Below are 27,676 nucleotides of genomic sequence, written 5' to 3'. Positions count from 1 at the left end.
GAGCGCCATCCCGGCCAGCGAGCACACACCGACGGCACTGCCGAGGACGGAGGGCAGCGAAGGCGGCATCACTGTGGCCGACGGCCGGTGTTACACAAGAAACACGAATGAGCCGGGTGGAGGCGCTGTGAGCCAACTTTACACCGTCACGTTTTAGCGAGGATTTAAACCCGTTTATCCTTCACTTTAAGCTATTTATTTTACATGTTTAGTCTTTTAGGGAACTATTTCAACCGTTTCTTTCACTTTAAGCAAACTATTTCAACCGTGTATTCCTTACTTTAAATGCTCATTTGAACTGTTTACTTTTAGCTATGTAATTCTAACGTTATATTAATGATATAACTACTTTTATTAAAACTTCTGTATGAGTTTGCTCGGTTTTCACTCCTGCAACATGTAGCCAGTGTTCAGGTGCTGCATCTGATTTATCTGTATTGTTTTAATCTAGTACACGATTTCTAATATTTCCACCAGGTCGGGGGTCACTGATCTAGCTCCAGTTAAAGACAGCCAACTCAGTGCCCCTTATATGCTCCGGTTATAGCGGCCCTTCCCATCACCTCACACAATCAGCTTCATCATTATGAAGCCACTTACCCAGGATGTGCCCAATGATGACGAGAACAAACGACCCAACCGCCACGCGAACCCATGAAAGAGCCATCTTCAGCAAACAATGTGCCCTAATGTTTATGTATTTTTAACTGTCCACGTGAATAATAACATATATGCCGCATTTTTTTCTGACAACAGAAGAGCCTGAACTTTGGTTTCGTAGCCTCTTGAGGCGCTTCCGTGTTTTGGTCGCAGCCTGTACCGCTGATTGGCTGACTACACGGTGACGTATGTCCAGACCCGCCCTCTTATTTTTATGGAGGAAAACATGAACGTTGGCTCTAATTTAGCTGCAGATCAGTTTAGCAAATCCCAAATATACAAATGAAATGAACATTTTGAAGACACAATTTCACTCACATCCTCAGTGATTTTCAGCTAAATTTGAACTATTTCAGGTTTGCAAAGAGAGAGCACCAGCATCTTTTCCTCCATTTTCTTCTCCTCCTACGTATCACTTTTCTAGTGAATGCATGTATATGTTTTGTATCTTAAAAAAACAAAAACGGAACTAGTCCCACTATTGTTTTGTAGGTCAAAAAGGCACTTTCATGCTTAAACAAAACCATATTTATTTTTAATTGATTATTTCCATATTTTCTATAATTTACAATCATTTTTCTGGAGAATATTTCTTTCAATCTAAAAATTACACCAGATTGAGGCTTGACGTCTGTAAATTCTTTGTTTTTTATATTGCTATTGTTTTAAGAGCATATTATTTCATTTTACTTCCAAACAATTTTGAGAATACGAGTTAACAATTCTTTATTATAAATCTTTAATACATTATTTGGGAAATATCATATATATTAAGTTACATTTTGTAATAAGAAGCCCACATTTTCTTTCTTTGAATTAGGTTTCAGTCAACCCATGAACATAATCCAACCATCAAGGAAACAGAAAAATATTAACCTTAAAAACATACATGGTTTCAAAAATCTTTGTTTTGAAAAAAATAGTTCTTAGCATAGTTCTTATTTTATTATTAATTACATACAGTAAGTAAAAGGTATTTGTCTGAGCTTACATTGCCCTGGAGACGTACAAGCATAATTTATAGATTAGGTATGATGTGAGCATCAGAGCAGTGACATTAAGGATCGTGTCCTGAGCTGGTAATGAATCCCTTTTGCCTCTGGCGGTACATTAGTCCACAGAAGCTCCTTCATCAGCTCTCCTCCTCAGAACCTGCACAAAGATCACAGACATCACTGACACCTTTGATGTCGGGCTGTGCCGGAAATGTTCAATCAGAGAGATCAGCTCACCTGTTTCATTTCCCCGGCGACGACTGAAAATGAAAGAGCACAGACAAATCACGTAGTGCACATGAGATGATAGACACACTATCGAGTTTATTTGGACTAACCTGCCCAATAAGAAGAGGGTAACACCACAGGCTCATCGGCAGGCAGCTCAGCCAGCCACGACACCTCAGCTGGGTTGTCGACAAATAACTCCACTGGTTCGTCCACACAAAGCTCAAACTCTGCCACAGTCAACATAAACACAGATGTTCAATAGATCCTCCTGATTTCCAGCAACAATCAGAAAAACTATTCAAGTCTTGATTGGCCCTATTAGCGTGTACATTTTCTGGTGGATTTTGCAAAACTTAAGGCACCAATTTTGCAGCTGTAATTGTTCCCTGTACTCTGAGTTTTTATATTTATCTTCATTATGTATGTCTAAATTAATATCATGTATTGTGCAACCTTTAGTGGAATAGAGTATACAAGAAAGGAAGTAAGATGACAGCTGACAAACTTATTTGTAAGCTGCAACGTCTTGGAACATGTTTTCTTGACCTGTGACTTCATCATCTTCCTCCTCCTCCTCTTTGAACCAGGCTGTGACTGTTTCGACTGCAACACTGCCCTCGGACATGGACGAGGTTAGGCTGTTGCTCTGCAGTCTGTGTGCCAAGCGTGTTGTGTCACAAATATAGGCCTCTTTGTACAAGTGACTGGCTGAAGAGAGAACGACAAAAAGAAAAAAAGACTCCTTTGAATTGTGATTATGTGAGAAACCGGCTGAAAAATCCCCTAATATTTGTTTTTCACAACATTGTTTAGTTTGTTAAAAGTTTGGTTGTAAAGGATATTCATTTAATGAATCATTATGAATAATGGAACCGGTCAAGACAAAGTTTGAAATGAAATAGTGATGACCAAACAAGATTTTCTTTTCAATTTCGGACCCTGCATGTCATCTAGCTGTTGGATGTAGCCGACTACTCCTCTGGTGTTGATGTGGAGCCGGTGACTGTCACTAAGGTGCTTCAGGACGTGTTTGGAGTGGAAGGCTGACGGAGTGTAATACACCAGCTTAGGGAGGCACCGAGAGCCCACTGCAGCGATTTCAAACCTGCTGCCCTGGAGAGCGAGAGAGAAGAAGGGTACAATCCAAAAAGAGGGCCAGAGGATGTGGCAACATGCACGTCTATGTGAATACTTTGTGTATTTTGGTGTGTACTATCTAGTCAACCTGGAAAGTGAGACGGTCAATGTCGGTCCAGGAAAAGTCATACATTAGGCACAGCTTCCCTTCCAAATCCTAAAGTAAAAAGTTACTACATGTAAACTCAGGAATACATCGATTAAGAAAGTAACAGAAAGTGTATTTACTTCTAGTGAAACCCTTCAAGAATGAATGTGTACATGCAAAAATAAATTCCCAAACAGACCCACCTGATAAATACGGACACCTTTCAACTCCACACCAAGAAGGATTGAACTTCTCATCTCTTTTTTCTCCTGCACATAAAATATAAAAAAAGGGGAAGAAGAGTTTTATATATAAAACATCCGCTCTTACAGCAGCCGGTGTTGCAGGACCAATATGTTTCCTCGGTTAAACACTCTCATAACGGTCTATGTCAAGAGCGTTGCAGTATTCTGGTGGTTCGTTCCGTGCAGTCAGACCTGTTTGATCCTGTAGAAGGTGACCGGTCCATCCTGCAGGTTGCCGGCCTCTTTTATAAATTGCAGGACGGCTTGGCTACGTGTCACACCTCTCAGCTCTATGTGTAACACCGGGCAGTGCCGCAGCAGGAAGTCTCGTCCACGACGCTTTATCAGCTGAAGACATAACTCATGTTACACACACACATACAAAAATATAGGTTAGGTCTAAAAGCTCACAATTGTTTTTTTTTACCCAGGAGGGGAAGTAATCTTCAGGAATAAAGTAATGTCTGTGTCTTTTCTCTTCTCCCTCCTCATCATCATTCCTCTCTGCTCTCTGCTCCAGATCTCCGACTTCAGCCTGCAGTGCAGAAGCTGCCAGCTGGAAGAACAAAGCTTCCTGATGGCGGCTCTCTGAATGCAGTACCTTCTGCCTCAGCTCAGCGTAGTAGAGCTGCTGCACTTTGCTGCTCCTTAAACAATGAGAGGTTGACTCTGTATTGTTAGCACATATTGATAGAAAGCAGATGTGACGTTTAAACAGTGCGGGGGAACATTCAGTATTTATATAGACAGATAAAATGCTGATGGGACATCAACTTACGATATCAGCCGACCACTCTCTACATAATACTGAATTCTCAGAAATAAGATGAATGGGACCTGAAAATAAATAAAATATTTCAACAGTCAACAATAAATGACAGTTTAGTTTAGTTAATATTTATATATTTAGAAACAAACAGAAATCATGTAACAACGACCTGATGCACATTTTTTTTTCCAGGTAGATATTTCCCTGAACAATAACAGGACACAGATCATCTCCCGATATAGAATATGCTTTATCACTGTTTATAAGTTCAATGAGGCACTTGGCTACATTCAATGGTACAGCTTCTAAGAAAAGGACGGCAGAGCTTAAACTCACCATTAAAGGTCCTCTGTTCCATTGTTTGCCAAAGTACTTGCTCAGTTTTTGCTCAAAATCAATGAAGAGATATTCATTATCTGGAGGAAAACAATGCACACATTTCATTAACTCAGAGAAAACACGGCATGGCATCCGGTTTGTTTGCTCATGGTTATCTTTAGCTTCACAGGCTAATGTAAGTTAAGGCCGCAGCCTCCCTACATTCCAGCATCCCACAATAAACGACTTGAAAACATTTACTCTTGAACTCCCACACAGACGCCAACTGACCTCTGAGAACCGCAAGACCAAAGACTTGGAGTTCACTGACGCCAAGCTGCTTCAACACACTATTCAGCACCTCGTGGCCTCTGGCTCTCACCTAAAAACCACATAACAAGAATATGTACATACGAGTACATGTGAGCTTTGGGCTCACACTGTTAGGGTATTTGGGCCTTTTGGTATCAGCATTTTGTGAATAATTAGTCAGAATGCGGTTTGATTTTGTTGTTATAGGTCAGAAATTGAAGGATTTACTGAATGTATAAAGAGTGATAATCTCACGTTAAAAATCAGTCAGACTTTCTCCAGAGGCTAAGGATGTCGTGATAATGTAAATAATACACGCCTAATAAAACTCGCCTCTTAAATCATATCGGTTTCTTTCCCTTTTTGCGTTTTGTACAGCTACGGTTACAGACTCTCTCCACCCAATAAACGAAGAAAGATTGACTGATAGCATTATCTTTATATGATAAGATATTGCTAATGACATTGTTAATTCTTTTGGCCACGATAACCGTGTCGTGAAAACCTGAAATTGTGAGCCAGAGTTAAATTATTGAGTTGCATCATCCCATTACAGTAAACATGTAGTTTCAAATGCTTTTCCAGTTTAAAGAAGTTCCCCTAATGTATCTGAAATATTAAAATGATCACATTCCAGCCACTGAGTAATCTGGCACATCAATGACAGCCGGGCTCTATATATTTCTAATTCCAAGTGATACATTAAAACAAAACAAAACATAAATATGACACAAAAGACATTAAAGCCACGCACCCTGATGGTACAGTCCAGGTTCTGCTTGTTTGGTAGAAGGATGCACACTCGTCTCTGCGTCGTCCTCATGGTGTCAAGAGCTTCAGTTGGTCTCAGACCTCCATGTACCGTCCTCTTGTCCTCCCATGAGCCAACTGAAGACAGCCGGCCTTCCTCCCTGACCCGACACATAATGTTGGGTAACTCTTGTTGATGTAGAAACACAGAAAAGCATCACATCCTCACATTGCACATTTTGTTTGTAGCATTTGTTTGGGCCTTATCCATGTCTACAACATTCTCACGTAAAAAAAATGAAATAGGATACAGGGAATAATATCAGGACAAAATCAAGAATGTGTGAAGTTAAAGCTGAGGCGTCGGAGAGTTGGCAGACATGGTGCTTCCAAACATCTTAAAATACTGACATTGCTAAGAGAATTCTTTGACAAAAACACTATCACACCTGTCACAATTGAGAGATATGATTAAAATGCGACATACAACCTAAAACATACAAACTTTTGAATTTGTTTTGTATTAAAAAAACAAAACATGGATGAAATGACTGAACTATGGTCATTCAAAAGGAAACATATTTTGTTACTTCACATGATATAGATCAAATCAATTAAGAGTATTTAAAAACAGTAGTTTCCCAAACATGTACCGTCCCATCCCGCCACAAAAAAATAAAATGATAAAAAGACAGACAAGACACACTTGTTAATCTATCATTAATTTATTTAAAAACAAAATCTAATAATGCCAATTGTGCTTTGCTCGGAGAAAGCAAGAACAAAAAAAGTGACACTTTTTGTTTTTCAGTAGCTGGTGATTCTTCTTCTAATAACGACAAGTTCTTGGCTCTTGTTGTTGTTGTTGTTGTTGTTGTTGAATTACAATCTACAGTGTTCTTTTGGATTCCCACACGAAATAATCTTTGTTAACATGCACAAAAACACAACAAATAAAAACACAACCAAAGAACACTACAGTGTATTAAAAAGGCACCTGCTCCCCACATACAGGCTTTCTTTTATCCTACAAAGTTACATAGTTGTAGAGGGACGTTGTTAATGCAGCTTCAGTAGCAATTAGTCTCAACAATAATCCCAATGAGCAGTTCATAAAAACTGTATCACGTGTGTACCGACTCCATGGAGTACTCTACAATATCACACTGACCTTTTCAGGGACAGATGAGATACATTCAAAGAGGTAAACAAATTTAACTTCATCTCCGAAAACAACTATCTTTCTCTGCAACATGACTGTAAAATACAATTCTCAGGTTAAGTGGAGTTCACATTGAAATGTCGATGATTAAAGGCGACCAGAGGAAACATGCAGTACAGTACGTAGTGTTTTTTTCTTTTTTAAATCTTGGCGGAGGGGGTCCCTCAGCAGATTGTGGGCTCAGAAATGCTTTGCATGTAAATCAAATCACTTTGATCACATTCACATTTAAATGACATACATTTCTGTTCTTCAACATGCTGCGGGCGTCGCTCACCGATCCTCCACAAGCTTCCATGTCAGGGTTATTTTGTACACAGATTTTAAAGACTGCATGAAAATATGCAGGTCTATAATATTAAATTAAGCAATATTGTTGACAAACAGCATTTAAGTTAATTGTAACAAGCAGTGTTGTTGATCACTGTCAACAAGTCTTTCAGTATAAATATTCACTTAAATGTTTACCACCAGACACCCAATGCCCATTTACTTTTATTGCCCTGACAGATCAAGAATGTTGATTTCTAACATTCACATTGTCTTCTTCACATTATCAATCTGAGAAAATGTTGTTAGCATTTCCTCTAGTAATCCAGAAAATGTATCAACCTTTTTTTTTTTGCCCTTTCCAAACACATTCTATTTATCTCTATCAGTTGGTGTGCACTTAACTTCGATGTTGTACATTTATGTTGATTTTGAATTACACACGTAGGACAAGGTCTAAATATTGAGTCATGTTGTGTTATTTTGCAGTAAAAATAAAAAATGGTAAATGTTAATCAGCTAAATGCACAAGAACAGTACACTGAGATTTCACTATCAGGTTTTACTTCTTTTTTTTTTTTTTTTCAACAGTTTCCTTTTGGGTCTGTTTTTGATACCACTGAGCTTTTACTACCAACCTGTCTGACACAATTTTCTTTACGTGTGCATTTTGGAACAACAACTGAAAGGATCAGGACCTACTTCCTTTAAGTGTGTTTATAGAACATTTTCAGACTGTAGTTGTGTGAAAGTGAGACAGTTTGAAGTGGAGCACTAAAGCAAGAAAAATAAAGAATAGATAAACCTGACAGTTAAGGACTATTATTTCATTTTCAGTAATCTGCACGAAAAGTATACAAAGGAGAAATATGTCCTCTCCTTTCTTCACCGGTACAACAGAGACACAATCTTGCTAACATTTAGAGACATTATCTTTTGTTTTAATGCACTACACAGTGGATATGTACCATTCATTTTTAAACCGCATTATGCAGGTCCTTCGTTTTGCAAATGCCCATCCATTGGAGCAAAACTACTCTCTCAGCAGTTATGCTATAACAGCTTTTATAAAGTAAATATATTGGAAAAAGTGGTAGTGAACCCAAATCTCTGCTTTCCCTGAATGGCGTGACCTAAGAGTTTCTGAGCTTGTTGCATTTGAACCTAAGTGGATGTGATGGCTGGTATCAAGTATTCTAAGTGCTCTGCTATGTACCGTTGATCAACAGGTGAAAAAGCTGTTATGCAAAGAGATCAAAGTTACTTTTCATCAAAAACCCATGACGAAAAGTGTAACTGAATGCACTTAGAAATTAGTGGTTTGAATGCACTTAACTGGAGATGCTTGGGATTTTAGGCTTCAACTGCGCAAACTTTCAACAGGTACATTTTGTGTTTGCAAAGGAGATATTTTTGCACGGCAGAACTGATTTGCTGCTTATATCTTTGATATCTTAAACCAGTAACTGTGGAGTATAATGGATCAAAACTATCTATAAAGAGGATTAGATTTCAACATTTAATTTAGCAAATGAAAATTTGGATATGTACGCATTTTGCAGGGAAAAATCTTTCTATCTAATGTTCCTACATCATTAAAGTTGATGACATCAGTGTGCATGTATTTATTTAAATGCACAACAAATGAGACTCTTGCTCTTCTGGCCTATGTACAGGGATTTGTTTTTAAAATGAGCCTTTCATCAAACTACTATTTTGACATGTCTTCTACTGTATGATAGTAGAGTGCACTGGAGAGAATACAGCAGTTTTACAAACAAGCAGAGTTAACATAAACACGCCTTTGCTTGTTTATGTTCACCATTATCTTCTATGCATATTTTGCTTGTTTACTTGAATAGACGAAAGGCAGCCTGCTTTGTTCGGATTGCTGTAAAAGTGATTCCTATTTACTAACCTGCTTGAGTATATTTTCTGATTAAGTTTAAAATTTTGATCATACTAAAACCTCATGACTTCAATCGCAAAGTTCACAAAGAGATGATGATCTCTCGAGGTACCTCATCAAAGAACGATACATGTGTTTTATCAGCTGCACAGTTCTTAGACAGGAAGTCAGAGACTGGAACAAAAAGGGAAGAGTGGCTTCAAGTCTCTTCCGGCTAACAGCTAACAGTTAGCGGCTGTTACGTGAAGGCACTTCCTGGTAAAGCTTTCCACAGAGTAGCACCTGGGATTGTTTAGAAGTAACCAGTAGAAGCCCTTTATTGGAAGGAGCCTGGGGTCTGAGCTGGGCGTCTTGGTCACAGCAGGGTGAAACCCAAGATGTACTGCAGGAGTTTGTTCCGATTGGCTTGAGGTAGAAAGGTGCTGCTCAGCTCCAGAGTCGTCACCTGGTTCTCTCTTCTCTGCTTCAGGACCTACAGATCACAACACAAAGCAAATTGAACTCCAGTTGGAGGAACCCCAGACCCTACTATGTTTCAACAACTGTAAGCAACATATTATGTGTTCATAAACACACTCTTACCCCGAGCTCTTTGAATGTCTTCACTGTGTTCTTAACCAGGTAATGAGTTGCACTTTCACCTGGAAAAAAAAACCCACACAAAAAGGATAAATGACTGACATTATATTTTATTGAATATTGTACTAGTCAATTCATAATTAATCTTCAGATGCTATTTTTGCTCTGAGATATAACTAATATATTAATAATATATTATATCTAGTTCCAGCAACTGTTTAACAATGATTTTTCTTTACATCATAAACAGATGAAACATGGAGTAAGTACGCATTGCCCTTTATTTGTTTATTCCAAGTCGAAACTAAGCCTGGATAATGAATTTTAAATAACTTCTGTGTCTGTGGGGAGATATTGCAGTAGTACCATAAGCAGCCACTCCTCTCTCTGTGCGGGTGAGCAGGTATCTGAAGAGCCTCTGGGTGTACTCGGACTCAGCCATGGGCTGACTCAGACTGTGGACAAAGATTGCAGCGCCGCTGTAGGCCTCCAGCACCGGGCTGACAAGTCGCTGAAGGAAGACGAAGAACTCCTGGTGCTCTGCGGAAACGCTCACCTAAAACGGGGAGAGAAAGTCAGTGACTCGGTGTTGCCTTATAGAACTTGAAAACAGATCTAGATGTTGGCGGTTCTAATTTGGGATTTAATAAAAAAGTCTTTTGAGATAAGTATTACTGAAGTAGACCTTTAGGTAGCGATCTCTCTGCTCCTCTCCAAAGTCACTGTCCTCGTCCTCCTCGTCGCTTCTCCAGGAAAGGGGCTCTGAGAACTTTTTGGGCCAAGGTTCCTCTGTGGGACTGGGACTCAGTTCTTCCTGGTCCTCCTGTCAAACACACACACACACATTACAGCAGACCATCTGGGTCTTGAAAAGACCACATATTACACATACAGTAAGAAAGTATATTTAACCACACTTCCCAAGATGTTCATCATCCATGAGTCTACTTTCAGCATTAGTCAGAGTGGTTACGTTCATTTTGTTGTCCACCAGCAGTGAGGTTTGTATCTGAATACTGACCTCTGCTACGTAGAGAACTCCATATTGGATCAGCCGGGTCACTGCATCATGAAACACCTGGTAAATAGTCTGACAGGGCTGTGAGACAGAGAGGAGGAGAGGGAGAGCCACTGTGAAACATGCAACGAACCATGTGGAGTCCTATTTAAAATCTGTTTAAATACTCAACAGAATCAGAAACAAACAACCAAAGTTGACACAACTGATTAGTATTTTGTGACCATTAGCTATAGCTGGCATTAGGTCTAATGAAGAGCCAATGTTGATATGGGTTGGCCATATGTTATTCTCTTGCACAATCCCATATAATAAATAATAAAGCTATAATAAAGCTTTTCATATTTTAATTCGGACACAGCCAAGAAGAAAATAGGGACATGAAAGTGTTTGTTTTTACAACCAAGATAGTTTCCTCTTGCTACTTGCTGGATTAATTGTGTACAGTGCAAAGTGTAGAAAGATGGTGGCAATGTGCAGGACTTACTGGTGCTACTGCGACCTCATTAATAAGAAAGTGAGAGAGCCCGGCGGCCTTGCGGATGAGTCTCTCCTGACTGAGAGGGAGGCTGCTGGGACCATCAGGCGGTTGATCAGACTCTGATTCCGCGACCAGCTCTCGCTGCAGTGACAGGATGCTGCAGGCTGGAGACATATCATGAAGTAAAAATCTAGGCCTGAGAAAACAATCATCTGGCTGAGGTAATTCATAACTTCAACAGCTAATTTGACCTATAACACACCAGTAAACGTAAAAGTAAGGTAAGTGATGCACCAGATTGAGCGCAGAATAAAACAACAACCTCTTGGCTCAACATACCAATGAATGCATCAGAAATGAAGACATGGAAAAGGCCATTGCTGTAAAAGTTGAGCTCAAAAAGCGCTGGTACAGTTTGGCTGGGTGCGATGGTGAACTCTCCGTTGCGATTTGCACTGCTAGTTACATTGACGCAGTTTCCCAGCAGGTGGAGGGCACGCATGACCACATCCTCCGAGTTCCCCGAAAAGCCCAAATCAAAGTCCCGTGACAGGATCTCCTCCTTCATGTTGAAGAAGTCCTCCACCAGCTTGGACAGCACCACCCCCTGGAGCAGAGAGGAGGTAAAAACCCAAGCTCAAAAAGAGCACCAAAAAAAAACAGAACTCAAAATGCTAGACTGGGCTTGAGTTGTATGCAGCGCTGGCCATTTCTTCAGAACGGAAATATAATTTCAGTAACTGTTTACCATTGCAACCCACTTCCATCAGTGTGCCTGCAGAGGGCAGCGGCTCACCACTAATGTACAGAAGAGAGGACGCAGGAAGAGGGAGTTCTCTGACAGAGAGGGACATTCACTACTATCATGCAGAGGTATGTGACATTTGGATCACCTTGGTGTAAGAGAGGATGATGGGCAAGACTAGGATGAACAGGAGATGAAAAAAAGAACAGCGGAGTAATAGAAAAAAGGGAGGATGCGGTATACCATGGGTAAGAACCGAGAGAGGACATGAAAAGCCAGACTTACCTGTCTGTGTCTGTACAGTAGCAGACAGGCTACAATGTGGGTGGACATGATTGCTGATGACTTATTAGCCGCTGTGAGAGAAGATATAAAGAGATTATGTTTAGAACACATAACAGACAAACAAATGTACTAATATCATCCATAAATATGTACTATGTAATTTGTATTCTTAAGATAAAAAACAGACGCTATGCTGTTCTGACCATCTGACCTGAAGACTAAATAAGTATGTACAGACGGGACTTGTTGGCCAACCTATGTTGGAACACACATTTTCAATATTAAACCTTTTAAACGTTTTACTCCCTGGGCATCTTACAGACTTAAAATAAAGTTATGTGTAATGTTAACATACATTTGAGCAATGTATCAGGTTTGTCATTGGAAATTATGTATGATATAACACAGGATTAAAAACATCCAAAAAGAGTTGATTACATTCATAAGATATATGCAAAAATAATGTAGTGTGTGTGTCCACGTGCGCATGCCTGAGGACAAGGGTTACTAGTGGTCATTTCAAAGTATAGCTCAGGTTTAAGGGTGTAAAGCATGTGTGAGCAGTGGTACTGCATTCCTCCCCTCCTCTGCTTCTCTTTCCTCCCCTTCATCCTATTGGCTGAAAACAACATGCCATCCAGCTGGAGGCTCTGTGATTGGCTGAGAGCAAAACACAAATGAGCCTAGCGTAGGAGAATGCAGCTGAATGAGCTGGGGAGAACCGGTTTCTGTAGTGCTACCCCCGCGGTAAAAAAGCCCCGAGTGATGTGAAGCGGATGGACTGATGCTGTGCTGTGTTGGATTTCAATTAACGGAGGCAGTTTGATGGATTGTATTTCACGTGTGCAGCCTTAGCTCCAGCAAGCAGGTGCACTTTTAACAGAGGATGAAAAGGAGAATGATGTGCTGAAGAAGAAGACAAAAGAGGAATGCATAATGAAGCAGCAAACATGTGCTCCAGTATTTTAAATAAATGAGATGTGATCGTGCCATAAGAAATGTAGCTTAATGGGCCATCCTGGTTGGAAGACTTTCAACAGGATTGCAGTCACATGTCGCTGTCTTTCTATTCTACAAACTAAAAATCCACCAAAAGTTGCACTGTGACTTTGATGTAAACAGCTTTAGTTAACAAACTGGGGAGTCTTGGGGAGGCAGATGATGACCTTTAATGTTATATGTAAAAGGCTATAGTTAGGGTGTAGCAAATTCAATGGCTGAGCGGTAGTGAATTTCTTACTGAAGAGGACGTGCTTGGCGAGGTTGTTAATAAGTTGTCGTCTTAAAATGTCATTGGGCAGCTCTCTGTTCAGTTGCTCCTCTTCCTGCCCCTCAAACAGCTGAGCATCGGGTCTGGAACAACAACAACAATAACAACTCAACTTGTAAATATAAATACTGAAGATATTCAGCTTGATATGGTATGCATACACCAGTTCATTTCACAGATGTGTTTACTTTTCTCTCATTAAATAGGTGTTTATAATAAGTAAAAAGATTGAAACCACCAATATAAGTTTAAATATAATATTTAGAGTATTTGTTTCGACTGACGTGAGACATGACTTGAAATAAAAAGTCTGCCCAGTGTACTACTTTTCTGCTTAACAGCTTTATGCTGCAAACAAACAGCCCCTTGTGTTTTGAATAAGTACTAATCTGAACAGAAATAAGCTTAATATCTTACCAAATGTGATTCAATTCCCGTTAGCCTCCTGAACATGTGGTGCTTTCTGCTCACTTCTACACTCACCTTTTATTTCCAGGCTATTGCAGAGTTGTCCAAGACAGGATAGGCTACTATTCAGCATGCAAGTGTTACTATACATGCTGTCGGGCACCTTTTATGAAATATGATTTGCTATTTGTGTTTTCAATTGAAACTGCTAGTATTAATTCTGAACTTGGGACTTCAGAACAGCTGGGTTGGAGCACTGCTGTCTTTATTGATGTACTGTATGACCATCAGTTGTATTTTGAAGGGACAGCGCTGAACTGAAGTGACCCCTGCCAATGCTAACTTAAGTGCTGTGCTCAGATGTCAGATAACAGACCGCGCTGTGAAGTAGCAGGGGGGAAAAGTCCAGCTTGGACACGAGGGTTTGTAATATTACAGGTGTGAATGTGGGACAGCTGGTTTGTGGTCAGAGGCGTATATAACTGATTGTCAGAGTGCGACCTGTGTGTGTGTGCGTGCGTGTGTGTGATTGCCCTTACTGTGCAGAAATAATGATGGGCATCAAGGTGTGCTCCAGGGACACCGACGGTGGAATATGGCGGCTTCTCTGAGAGTCCAGGTACTCCTGCATTAGACACACAAGACAGTATTTTTAAATACATTATATAAGCTACATTCATTCATTTCTCATTTCAAATTCTCAGCTTGGGTCCATGTTAACTTCATTTCAGCTATTGTCATTCACATACAACACACAGGAAATAAACTGTGACACATTGAACATTCAAAACTGTGAAGCATCTATAGTTATAGCTCCACATGTGGCCACAACTGCTGTAGTTCTTTTGGACAAAAGCTGATGTAAACATAGGGTCAGTCACCTTTAGAGAGAAGGGCTGGTTGAAGTCGACTCGGACGCAACCATAGTTCTTCCTCAGCATCCTGAACACTCCACATGCTATTCCCCACAAACTCTCATTCTGCTTAGGTTTGCCCTGGTGGGAATAAGGAGTTCAGAAGGTTACTTTATGTAGATAATCACAACAACATATTCTAGTTATCCCACCAAAAGTCAAAAACTTTAACAACGTTTCTTTGAATGACTGCGTAAAACAGCTTTGTTGCCAAAGCAAAAGTACACACAAACAACAGACGTCCACTAAGCACTTACCAGCTGCTCACTATTGTAGTTGCCTTCAAGAATACGATCATAAGAGATGCCAACTGGAACCACTAGAACGTCGGCGATGGACCCAATGCACATTGTGTCTACCACGATGGACAACATGCCTGCACGAGCGGTAGACGGCTTACCGCTGCGGGAGCGAGTACCCTCCAGGTAGACCTCCAAAAACTGATGCTGACGCAACAACTCCTCCGTATACTGAAGAAAGATTGATGACACACAGAGAACAAATGTTGGAACTGAGAATGGTGGGGATGAAGATGAATGATTAAAAGGTGACACTGGAAGTCAAAAGTGAGACAAATGTGCATCCGTTGTGTTTAAAGGTCACACTACTTTTGATGAAACTGCAATTTGCTGCAAAGTTTTTGACATTCTGTACAACAACATTGACTCCTACCAGGTGGAGGACAAGTCAAGTGAGTGCTGTGTATGCAGCCTGTTTAAAGTGGGTGGTGGTCTCCAACAGTTTGACCCTCAAACACACCGCAGGGTACTAGGCACCTGCCAAGGCAACCATTTTGTGTAACAGTATTCACCAGAGTACAGTATGTGAACAGCTGTCTCTCGCTACGTAGACACTTTTGAGAGGAGAAGCTTTGTTTCCTGAAATTGACTCCGTCCTTTTCACAGCTAACTTTAAATGCCAGACCAAAATTAGAGCAGCACATGGCTTTTTATTATTAACCTCTGCCTGCCCATGAGGGAATTTGGTTAATTACTTTTCTATGGCATGCCATTAAAATTATATCGTCTACCAAATTTAAGTATCAACTCTGTTTGGTGGGATGTGTTGTATAATATTGGAGGTACAAAGGGATCAAATGTAGGTCATGCTTTAGAACAGATGCTCATGTCTTAAGCTGATATAGCTTATCTTAGAGGCACAATGCACTTCAATCCTCACAACTCCCTTCCAAACTCCAAACATGAACATTAACAGCAATTCCCAACTATGATAGGCTGGCATCAATAAGTAAATCCACTAAAGCAGCCTGGCTGTTTTGAATAAAGTACATCTAGAGACTTTGCACCAAAAGTAGCAAATGACGAGAAAACATTATTATTATTATTATTATTATTATTATTATATTAACACAGTAATCATTGACATTAGTTCTACTTCAGGTTTTCTCATTAGCAAAAGCTGTTGATCCACATTATCCAAATGCTAGAGCTGAACAAAATGTTCAGATTCCAGTTTTAATCAGGCTCTAATTTCCATTCAGTCTATTCAAAAAGCTTTTGCACCAGTAACTTTCTTAAGATGCAATATGCACACATCAGGGGGGAAATACATTCCTACCAGCGTCCCAACAGCGACTTACGCTGATCTTCAAAAGTCAATACGTCAAACATTTTACAGACATTGTTTGGACATTTAAAAAGGCAACTCTCTCTACTACTCTTCATGCGATCCCTTTAGTCACCAATGACAATGTGTCTCAATATGTCAGAAGACATATAAACCTACTTACATTTCCAACAGAGAAAAACTGACTAGGAGTTGGATTTAGGTCAGTGAATTGAAGGGAAGAAAAGCAGCATAACTAATCTTTACTTTACAGCAGAAGTTGTAGATACGTAGAATATTTTGTTGGATAAAAACAATGGAAATTATTTTGTCTTTCTTTTTGCAAAACATTTTTACTTTTATATATTCTTTATGTTTAGATCACACAGGTCCAAAACAATCCTATGCAGCCACCATGGCAAGCTAATTCTACAACTAGTAGAATATTTTATCAAATAATAATACCAGTCTAGCCTAATCTTTAACTGCGCAAATTAATAGAAATTTTGGGGGGGGAAGTTTTTGATTTAGAATTTGAACATCAGCATTATGAATGAATCTTCAAAGCTTCAAACTTTTCACTACAGTCCGAAAGAGAGTGAGAGAAAAAAGTGCAAACATGGGCTAACATTATGTAACAAAAGCTTTTAAGTCTCTCTGCCCATTACTCAGGAATGAAAAGAGCACACAGAGCAGAGAAGCATGAAGACAGCATGCAGTTCTATAATTAAAAAATGCCAAGAAACACACAGACATAACTCCATTTCTCAACGGTATAATAAATCGGCCTTTACTGTAGAACATAAATAGACTCTTGGGACTTACTGCAAATAAGAGTGATCTGTACAAAACATCTTTCTTTCCATTTCCTGTTTCCTCCATTTTCCGTCGTATGAAAAATCCTCCAAGTTTACGGATAAGGGTGCTGAAGAGAAAAAAGAACGTTTGATCATGTGGCTTCCACACAGAGCTTTCTACAAGGGCAGCAGCGGCGTCCTTATCATTTTCAGTGGGCTGCAAAATTGTGATATTCCAGTAATTACAACAGGCCAATAGTTTGGATTAGTTCAGTTAATAGTATAACTGAACTGTGGTTAAAACATGTCATTATTGGGAGTATTGTTGACAACTATTCCCTTAAATTTGGAAAAATGTTGTTGATATGGAACTACTGCCTTTACTTATAGGCTTCTACACATTTATATGCTGAACCCATCGGTTCTGTATAACTCGTCTCTAAAAAGTTTTCACTTCTTCATTTCCTTATTGTTTTCTCGTCTGTGTCCTCGGTGTGTTCCTGTTCTCAGTAAACATGGCTCAGGTTGGTACTTTAGTGGGGTCTATATCATTAGCACCCAAGTACTATAGAAGATCTGTTTCAGAACCTCAAATATTATTAAGCAGGTTATAATATAATTTATAATAATATAATTTTCGCCACCTGTTGTCAGCCTGGCTTCCTTGATATTAATGTTCCCTCGATGTAAAATCAGTGTCAAGCTTTAGTTTCACTCTTTAGATGAGTTTGAATTCCTCTCTGATCGACTTCCAAGGATTTCTCTTTCTTCTTATATCAAACTGATCTCTGTGTTTTCACTTAGAGAGCACATATACTGTCCATCTTCTTTCTAGATCAAACCAGACGTGAGGCTCTGTGGGCCTTTTACCTGAGGATAGGAATGCTGAGGTTGTTTCCAGCAGCAATGTGAGGGGCTTTGATGTTGTGACAGAACAGGATCAAGGTGATGAGCAGGTAGTCAATGTGGGATTTGTGAACCGGGAGGAAGACCATTGGCACATTTTGCTGTAAAGACAAGACATAGATGTATTTTCAAATAATACATTTCTCTGTGCAGAAATGCAGAATAAGTAAGAGCAACCTTTTGTCATCTAATTTGATGTAACATCTACAGTAACTATAATCTACATTGACAATGCCTCCAGAAATGTATTATGATGATCAATATTTGTGTAATTCCTGTGGAGACACTATGTTTTAAAAACACCTTCTTGCATGTTTTGTGGAGAAGGTCATACTGGGACAGTATAGTCAATACTGTGTGTGTAGTTTCTGCTGACCTCTGTAGCAGCTTTCTTGACCATTTCCAGCTGACCCTTGTGGATCTGGATGCTCCAGAAGAAACCATTAAAGAGCCTCAGGAGGACCCACCCTGTCAACCTGAACAACAACAACAGTGTGAGAAGATGTGGAACAGGGACAAATAGTCCACATATTGAGCTGTAGCAGAATCTATTCTATTTTAGTGTAACGTAACATAAATTAAGGTGTGTAGCCTTGCACATAGAGTGTACTTTTCTAAGGTTTTGTTAATGTTTTAGAAGATCAATCAATGACTGAAAAGCAAGAGCGCTGAGATTTCTTCTATCCAGTATGTACCTGATAAAGGACGGTGAAATGTTGGCCACCATCTCCTGAAGGAAGGCTCTGGCTTTCTGCTTCACTTTACTGATTGCTTTGTGCTCCTGGCCCGGCTGGCTGGCTGCAGAGTCCAAATCTGTGGCTACCTCCACAATAGAGCTCTCCACCCTGCCATGGACCAAAGCACGGAACAAACACAAGTGGACACAAACATAAATGGAGTTTTATGCCAACAGGGGACACGTCATACTCTCATGCTCAGTTGCACATTGATGCCAAGTTCCAACAAATGCATCACGTTACGTCGGCTGTTACCTGCTGTTGTTGAGCACATTGTCCACTACGTTCCTGGTGAACATGTCCTTGTTGACATCTCTCTCCATGACAAACAGCACATAACTCAGCCTGCGAGCCAGCCATCCCCGCTGTCTGCACCAAGACACATTAACACACAAATGTGAACCGATGTAGAGACAGAAACATAAGGAAGTGAACATATTCTCAAATACACTGTACGCATGGCACCATTTGCACATATACATATATATACATATATATATATATATATATATATATATATATATATATATATATATATATATATATATACATATACATACATATATACATATATACACACACACACACATACATACATACACACATACATTTACAACTGTTGAAAACAATTATAGAAATCTCTGTCTCATAAATAACAATAAAAAACACAAAATAAATAAGGTATATTTTAACTGTTCAGATAAAAAAGGCTAGCAAGACAGAACTTGATCTCTGTTGGTTACACTGATTTCCTGGTAATATTAATAATAATTTAACCCATTTTCAGGAAACAGAGATCAGCATCGGCAGACATATAGAGACAGCTTTCTTACAACAGGGGTTACGTTAAGACAGTTTATTCTTCTTTGCTGAGCTCATACATGATAAAATACCAATCGTGTCAGACAAAACTAACAGTACAATCTGGTCCATATTGGCTCTGGGATTGCAAATACAATTTAGAACAAATGAAATGGAAGAATATAAAACTTTCAGCTTTTTCTGTGCTATTTGGATCATGACGACAATCGGCGCTCACTTAGGTACCGCTATCCAAGCTCATCTTTACACTGTTTGAGGTTGAGCATTAAGATGTCTGACTGAGTTTTGTCTGCTAAATTCAGTCACTGGATGCACGTGTTCGGTGTCTACTGACAAACATTTTAAATTATTCAACTGTCTACCTTTCCACTGTTTCACAGATCGGCCCTCTTGACTTAAAGACATTCATGAGGAGGGCCAGCGCCTGTCTGCACTGTATTGATTGTACTATACAAGTAAAGTTAGAGCTCTAGCTATTGTTGCAGGTTACAAATAAAAAGGTCATCAGAAGCCAAAACAGCATGTGAAAGCCAACCAGCTCGCCATATAGTTTCAGAAGTTGAATATGTTCCTCTTATCTGGCCAATGGACTGCTCAGTGTAAAATACTGCGGAAAGAATGGAGTAGGTTTTGCTTTATTTACCTGGTGTGGGTCTCATTAATGTAGATGACGTTGCGCAGTCCCAGAGATGGAATACTGGGGTTGAACAGTTTCTCCTGGGACCAAGACAATAATGATGATTATTATTATTATGAGGAAGACACCATCCACATAACTTAGAAACAGAGATGGGTTAAATATTTGAAAAATAAATGGATGAAAGGTATATTGTATATTGTCTCTCAAACCAATGCTTCACAGAGAGAAATATGTTTAAAAAACAATGTGTTGCCTCTGCTGTTACAAATGGAATTTAAATTTGGATTCAAAGAAGATGTCATGGTAGATTCACATCAAAACAATACATTGTAATGTTCACTTGGATTTACCGGTAGATGGATGTATTGTGTCTTCAAACAACATTAACATTACAACAAATAAAACTGTGGATGAGTTTAGTCAAATTAATTAGCTTTGGTGTAAAATTACCCAGCTCTGTGGTGTACAGGAGTGACAGCAGCGGCCCACAAAGGGCCTCTTTCTGTTCAGCAGGCCCTCCTTCCATGTGCTGGCAACACAGCGCAGGACTGAGGGGCTGGTGCTGCGGTCCTTTAAAAGACATCCACACGGAAAAATCATTGACGGTGCTGAGACAAGATTGAGATCACATATGATTTGACAAGATGTGTAATGCAGATCCTACTGTATAACGGCATTATGGAGATACATTGATGGTCTGTGGTTTACCGAGTCATCGTTGGGGTGTTTCCAGCGGTTGCACCACTGTTCTCCATTGTTCACCTGCAGCAACAAGCCATCTGACAGCTCCATGTTCTCCGCTGTCCTTTTCTCTCCCTCCAGATCACACACCACTAGCTGGCAAGCTGGAAAGACACAGGGATATCACATGGTTACAAGTTTTATTATATTAATGCAGCCATCATGGCAATATGCAAGTTTAAATGTTTTAAGCTTTAGCAGCGAGCATGAAACAGGTGTTACCAGCCTCACTTCAACCAAAAACCAGAAAAACTAGGTGTAGCCAGTAGCCAAAAACACGTCGGCCCCTCCCACACAATGCATCACGCTGCTAGTATGAGTTTGGTTCACTTAACACCCGTTTGCTCCAGGTAGGCCAGATTTGCCGAGAAATATAAGGGTTACATAGCAGGAAGTATTAATCATTACATGCCCAAACATCTGAGCCTGGAGGACCAATCAGGTGGCAGTCACTACTGAAAAGTATATCATGCAACTCAAATGGCTGGGTATATTTACCCCTCCTTTATGCACTCTCCAATATCATCTGATCATTTTTTTTTAATGCTATAATTTACTTGTTAAACCTCACCTAGAAAGCTATCTAAAAACCGGTATGATACAGTTCAGAATGGCAAAGACTTCTTCATTTTGAGAGCCACTGATTTACATGTTAATCTAGATTATTCATCAACCTTTAAACTGACAGTCAAACTAAAGTGTTCCCTATCATAACTATATTTGTATACGGCACTCAATAATATTGCGACGGTGCCACCAAAGCAAGACACAAATTATTGTTTTTTAATCTACAGTAGCAGTTTTTGATTATCACAAGTTAGACAGGTTTCCTGTGAGTACACAACACTTCATCTAAAAAGGACTAGAGCGGGGTTCTGTGATTTCAAAAAGTCAAAATCAGAACCCGATTAAGTTGTGTAGCTCTACAATACATATGAGTGAAACCTGAAACACTACCCAGAAGGGGGTTTGGGAAGAGTCACTATTGGTTTCACTGTAGCTCTTTAAATATCTGTTGCAGGATTGTTAACAACTGGATCCTTATTCAAAACAACATTTATCTCAATCTAATAAATACTATTTGTATAGTGCTTTAAAAGGGTACTCAAAGGCCCATATGACAATGGGTTTCATCAGACATACGTATTTGCTGTGTACTGCCCAGTCGACTATCTCCAAATAGCCTCTGAAAGTGTATAACAAGATTATATACTTGGAAATAGGCTGTGCCCTGATTGCATATTTGCCAGAGGCCACCTTAACAGCTTTGGTCAATACAGAAATGGACTTGGAGTATGATAATTGCCAAGGAAATGGACAAAGTATTAGACTCTAGCTTCAGCTAGTTACAATAAGTGTTCAAATCAATATTAACATAGGGAGAGACTTTTTCCTAATTATTTTTAGGAGAGTTAATTTGTCTATTTTTTTGAATACCTTATGTTTTATATGTTGTATAATTGATTGATATTTCGTGAGATGTTCTGAGGATTTAAACAATGTACAACAGTTCTGCATGACCAACTCACACATGCAGGTCTCATACTGTATTGGTTACTGCCTTGTTAACCTTTTACTGCAATATGCAGCATCTGGGCCCCAAACACCTACAAATACAATGAAACACTTTGACATTGAAACCTCTCTGCCTGTGGTTTCCGCAATTGTCCATTTCAACAACAAAATACAGAGTACATGCAGAGTCCAACGGGCTGGAGAAGCAAAAGTACAAAAGGTAATTCACAGAAAATACCACGGCCAATGCCTCTGATGCGTTTGAAAAAAGGTTAGCGAGTCACTTTATGAATAACTGCTTTAACACTAAACATTGTATAGTATGCGTGTAAGTTAAGGGAAAGGCACATATAGCAGCTCCACTTTTCTGTGGAAAACAAGTCTGAAAAATGTTCCTGCCTGACTAGTCCATCAGCAGATGAATGCCCTGTACTCCATTACCTTGTTGTAGTGATGTGGTGGGAATAGGTGACATGCACACTGATGAGGGGAAACTAGGTTTTCAAAGGGGTCAATGACCGAGAGTACACTTGCTGGGGTGACTTTGTTGGAAGCAAAACAAAGAAGTTGAAGAATGAGGCGTTTGGAGGGGTTTAGGTGACAGGTGAATGTAGCCATCAACGCACATATATTGGCTAATGTAGAGTAATAAGACTACATTGTTATTTTCTAGTCTTCTAATGGAAAGAATACTTATGCAATATTCCTCTTATCATCCAAATGATATCAAATCACAAAGTGTTTCCGCTTGATAAGAATTGAGATGGCATTTGTTGCAAAACACTAATGTTTTAAAAACACACACACACACACACACACACAATATTCAATACTCCATACCATCCAATACCATCCTCATCAGCCAATGCAGACTTGGATCTTTACAGACGTGCATACATTTAGGAAACAATTACTAATTTTACAATGAAGAAAACCACTCACAAAAATAACAAACATGACAATACTACAATATTCTTGAAGGAAACAAATACCAGTATTCATTTCAAAAGCTCTTATCGTGGGAGAGCCCATCTCCCAGCTGACCACAGCCTATTTATCTTTTAGAGGGCAACCCCCCTCCCTTTTCAGAAGCACTGTACACGACTAGCTAGCTAGGATAATCCGCCACACATCCTCCAAGCTGTCTGCCATAAGCAGGTCAAACAGGAGAAGTCTCTGTGTGACAGATGGGGTGTGCAGATAACTAGCTGGGCAGAGAACAATGGCACCCGACGGGCCGCCCGGTGTCTGGTTCGGCTACAAAGTAACGCCGACTTGTTCGGCCGCAATCTCTTCATAATAACTGGTTAATACATGGCTTCAGTGGGTCGTTCGTGTCACAATAAAACCCGCACGAGGCTCGGCCGTCGTCTTTAGGAGATTGCATGGCATGCTGCCGAGCCTCATGTGGCACAAACCTGACGTGAGGGTTTAAGGGGAAACGCATTTAGCCCGCACGGAAGATACGTTGTTGAGGCGTTTCATTATATTGGGTGACCGAAATAGCCAAGGTTAGATGTATAAAAACCTCCTGAACTCAATGTAGCGTTAACTGGCTAACGTCGGGTTGCACCACTAACATGTGATTTATGAATGAGATTTAGCAGGTCGCCAGTCGCGAATGTGCCAACGACGTCGTGTAAGACAAGCTAACGTTACAACGCAGTTGTTTCCATGACAATACATGCGCGGCATCAGTTAGACAGTTTGCGTTCCTTCAACGTACGCTAGCCCGCGAGTTATGCTCGCGAGAGCGAAATATGCCTTACCTTGAATGTTGTGTTACGCTGACTCATATCTCACAAAAATAAACTCGTCGACAAAATCTTGCAGCCAGCCAACCGTTTGGTTCCTTGGTGCCTTTTGTGTCTCCCTAAAAGAGCTCCTCCGCTCTCCTTCCAAGACTGGACGGGCACAGACAGAAATGTGTCACCCGGAGGAAGAGCGCTGTTATTTCAGTACAGCGGTGAACTGCCAGAAGTGTCATTTTGTCAGCGACCAGGAGAGGGCAGCACCGCGCCAACGAGATCACTGTGCGTTCGTTTCCCCCATTCATTACTTTAATCATCTGCAACCAAAGACTGGCTGCAGGTATAGATAATATAAAACAGCCTGCGATCCTCCAAGTACACTAGACTAGTATGTTAGATTAAACTGAATTCCCCTTTGTGATATGTGCCCTATCTGTGTCGGTGTGTGCTTCTATTATATTCTGGTTTTGTAATAAAAACTAAAAATGTTTACACGTAATTCCTCAAACAAAATAATAACATATAGTCATATACAGTAACGTACATTTGCATAAAGAACAGACGCTTTATAAATTACAGTTTTTTAAACATGGATGTAGTGCGTCCTCCAGCGGTCGGATATTTTCAAAAATGTCATTGGGCAGTACCACTGTGCTATGAAGGGGGGGCGTCGATAAAACACTTAGTGCCGTTTAAATAGTATATTAAAAGACTACGCTGCATATAGATACTACATTGAACGTCTTCCTTATAAAATATATTTTCAAAAGTTACTATAATTACTCAATTTACGATTTCCCGACAACTCGCCGTAGTTGAGTAACCCATGACGATATGTATAATGGTCGCGACTAACTCGTTCTATTTCCTTCGTTTCTGCCAAGCTAGCAGCAGCCATGAGGTGAGCAGCACATTGGGCTTTTAAATATGTGTTTTTATTCTAAGCAAACACATAATAGGCTGGATGGATTAGTTATTTAAGACAAGTAGCTCGACTTCGCTTCTGTTCGACGATGAGTAAAATGATTCATCCGCTTATTTCTACCAGAACGCATGTAGCGTTAGCATGGGGCCTACGTGAGCTAACTTAGCCAAATAACCAATACATGTCACACCATGTTCCTGTAATACCACAGATCCTTAGCGGCTAGTTAGCTGGCCACAGTGCAAGTATTTGGCGTCGATGTCTATCTTATTCGAACTAGCTGACCAATAATGTCGGTGGAATTAGTTGAACAAGCTATTATAGTACAACCCATTTTGGATGGGTGCGCTTTTCCTCTCGGTAGCGTGCAACTGGGTCCTCACACTTTCCATTTGGCTAAAGGGCTCATATTTATTAATAACATGCACTTTCATAAGTTTTTTTTATTTTAAATCCCACATTAATAATTCACAATGCACATTCTGCACACCTGTTAATCACAGTCACCAGTTTGCCATCTGCTATCACACCCGATAAGATTAATCCATTTGCACCTTTTTTTTATTAAATCAGTTTGAACCTGTTGGTTCGGTATAGTCAATGTGTACTTAGTCCCCAAAGAGCACACCTCACTCAATTAGAAAATTGGATGTCGTAGTTGAGCATAACCCTTATGGTAAGATGAGTCATTCTTTCATGAGCACACTGACACAGGTGACCAGTATGGTGGGATTGTTGATTAAATGCCAGGTGGCAACGGGTAACTGGCAGTCTATGTTCATTCAACAGCAAATATTTACAGTAGAAGTGCTTTATACTTTGATTTGGGAATTATGAGAATGTATTTTGTCTATATGTTTTAAATTCATAGCTGAGCTTGTAGGCCCTTTAGGGTTGTATGCATCTGATGTCTTGCAAAACTAATATACCTGTATGTTTAGGCTCCAGAAGCGATTGGCATCCAGCGTCCTGCGCTGTGGAAAGAAGAAGGTGTGGTTGGACCCAAATGAGACCAATGAGATTGCCAACGCAAATTCTCGTGAGTAGTTTACTTTCCATTGGGGTACTCTCCCTCTCTGTAGATTTGTGTGGCGAGAACTTCATAGGATCACATCTTTATTGTATTTGTACCACAGGCCAGCAGATCCGAAAACTGGTGAAGGATGGACTGATCATCAGAAAACCTGTGACGGTTCATTCCCGCGCTCGCTGCCGCAAGAACACGTTGGCACGGCGCAAGGGACGTCACATGGGTTATGGTGGGTAACGTCCGTCTCCTTTTCCTCATTTAGTTAACACGCATCACTTTTCATTACATTTAGCTGACTCTTTTATCCAAAGCAATGAAAAAAGTGCATTCAACCATGAGTACAAACTCGGAACAACAAGAATCAAGAAAGTACAATTTCTTCAATAAAGTCAAACTACAAAGTACTATCTTTAAGTGCTACTACAGTGCTACCTTCCTTATTTAAGATGTAGATTTGATTTCCCAGTTTTTAGATTGATTCATGTGCAAGTATTATTTAATTCAGAGTTGTGGTTGTTTTGGGACAAAATTAAAGTAACTTTGCATGTCAGTTTATTTTTTTTTAAAAGCATGAAATTGTAAATTTGAAATCCTGCAAATGGCAGTTGTTTGGTTTTGATATAAAGATTATTTGATACTGTCATTTTATAGATTTCATGATAACTTATAATATATTTCCTCCTGCCCAGGTAAGAGAAAGGGTACTGCCAATGCTCGTATGCCGGAGAAGTTATCATGGATGCGTCGCATGAGAATCCTGCGTCGTCTCCTTCGTCGCTACAGGGAGTCCAAGAAAATTGACAGGCACATGTAAGTGTAAATTTGAGCACTCAGTGCTGGTGAATAAACCAGTGTCGTTTGCACTCCTACTTCAGGAATAGGCATCTTGCTTTGAGACACTGAGTTATTTTTTTTCCCCCGTCTCCTCCAGGTACCACAGTCTCTATCTGAGGGCCAAGGGTAATGTCTTCAAAAACAAACGCATCCTGATGGAGCACATCCACAAGCTGAAGGCAGATAAGGCTCGCAAGAAGCTGTTATCGTAAGTTGCTCTTTTTCGTCTTTTCTAATTTTTTAGATTGTATTAATTCATACAAAGATTTTTACTGACAAATAACCAATTTTAAGCTTTTGCTCTTTCTGGAAGTGTCCATGTATAATGACACTTACTATTAGCTCACGATTTACTGTCAAATAATCTTTCCTCCGTCTCCACCTTCTTTTACCCAAACAGTGACCAGGCTGAGGCTCGTCGCTCTAAGACAAAGGAGGCCCGCAAGCGCAGAGAAGAGCGTCTCGTCGCCAAGAAAGAAGAGATGATCAAGAACTTCGCCAAGGAGGAGGAAGCTTTAAAGAAGTGAATTTAGATTGAAAGTTTTTCCTGTCGGATTCCCTTTTTCTTTCTAATAAATTTGGATAAAAGAGCCATTCGTAGTTTGGTGATTTATTATTGTCTGCCTGTTTTGGTGTTAAAAATGATTCCATGTTGGGAGAAGCAAAGTAATAATTGTTACATATCTTTCAGCATTTTCGGCACTTAACTCAGAACGGTTAGTATGGTAAATGTGTTCATGTGGCTTGAGAAAAGACTGCTGCATTTTTGTGTTGGTGTTCTCAACAGTCCAGCAAGTGGCAGCAGA

The 27,676-nt window shown here is 39.9% G+C and overlaps 3 protein-coding genes across 4 annotated transcripts; 1 reads left to right on the top strand and 2 right to left on the bottom strand.

Moving 5' to 3' along the window:
- Positions 1-1,770: 1,770 nt before the first annotated feature.
- Positions 1,771-5,578, bottom strand: LOC306753463 (FERM domain-containing protein 6-like; the record flags this gene model as incomplete). The annotated part of the gene is made up of 13 exons (XM_079237328.1): positions 1,771-1,812; positions 1,893-1,915; positions 1,994-2,128; positions 2,433-2,594; positions 2,825-2,999; positions 3,112-3,180; positions 3,315-3,380; positions 3,549-3,704; positions 3,784-4,003; positions 4,135-4,193; positions 4,462-4,541; positions 4,735-4,825; positions 5,510-5,578. The coding sequence occupies 13 exons, from the start codon at positions 5,576-5,578 to the stop codon at positions 1,771-1,773; spliced, it is 1,347 nt and encodes a 448-aa protein (XP_079093454.1).
- A 3,683-nt stretch (positions 5,579-9,261) lies between these two features.
- gpam (glycerol-3-phosphate acyltransferase, mitochondrial) lies at positions 9,262-20,866 on the bottom strand (the record flags this gene model as incomplete). The annotated part of the gene is made up of 20 exons (XM_079234921.1): positions 9,262-9,378; positions 9,489-9,547; positions 9,852-10,041; positions 10,171-10,308; positions 10,507-10,584; positions 10,991-11,148; positions 11,324-11,591; positions 12,015-12,085; positions 13,255-13,367; positions 14,232-14,317; positions 14,574-14,687; positions 14,864-15,076; positions 16,998-17,097; positions 17,840-17,976; positions 18,252-18,351; positions 18,571-18,720; positions 18,868-18,981; positions 20,078-20,151; positions 20,525-20,644; positions 20,783-20,866. The coding sequence occupies 20 exons, from the start codon at positions 20,864-20,866 to the stop codon at positions 9,262-9,264; spliced, it is 2,484 nt and encodes an 827-aa protein (XP_079091047.1).
- A 4,089-nt stretch (positions 20,867-24,955) lies between these two features.
- Positions 24,956-27,464, top strand: LOC306733234 (large ribosomal subunit protein eL19; the record flags this gene model as incomplete). Of its 2 annotated transcripts, XM_079214442.1 has the most annotated exons (6): positions 24,956-24,982; positions 25,948-26,045; positions 26,143-26,265; positions 26,726-26,846; positions 26,968-27,078; positions 27,271-27,464. In XM_079214442.1, 6 exons carry the CDS (start codon positions 24,978-24,980, stop codon positions 27,395-27,397), a joined length of 585 nt encoding a protein of 194 aa, XP_079070568.1. In that variant the 3' UTR covers positions 27,398-27,464. The 2 variants fall into 2 exon arrangements, with proteins under 2 accessions (XP_079070568.1, XP_079070567.1); XM_079214441.1 differs by lacking the exon at positions 24,956-24,982 and having other exon boundaries at positions 25,940-26,045.
- Between the last annotated feature and the right edge of the window lie 212 nt (positions 27,465-27,676).

The sequence above is a fragment of the Taurulus bubalis genome (assembly GCF_910589615.1).
Source record: "Taurulus bubalis genome assembly, chromosome: 2".
In the NCBI taxonomy this organism is placed as follows: domain Eukaryota; kingdom Metazoa; phylum Chordata; class Actinopteri; order Perciformes; family Cottidae; genus Taurulus; species Taurulus bubalis.
This window is presented reverse-complemented; position numbering and strand designations above follow the sequence as displayed.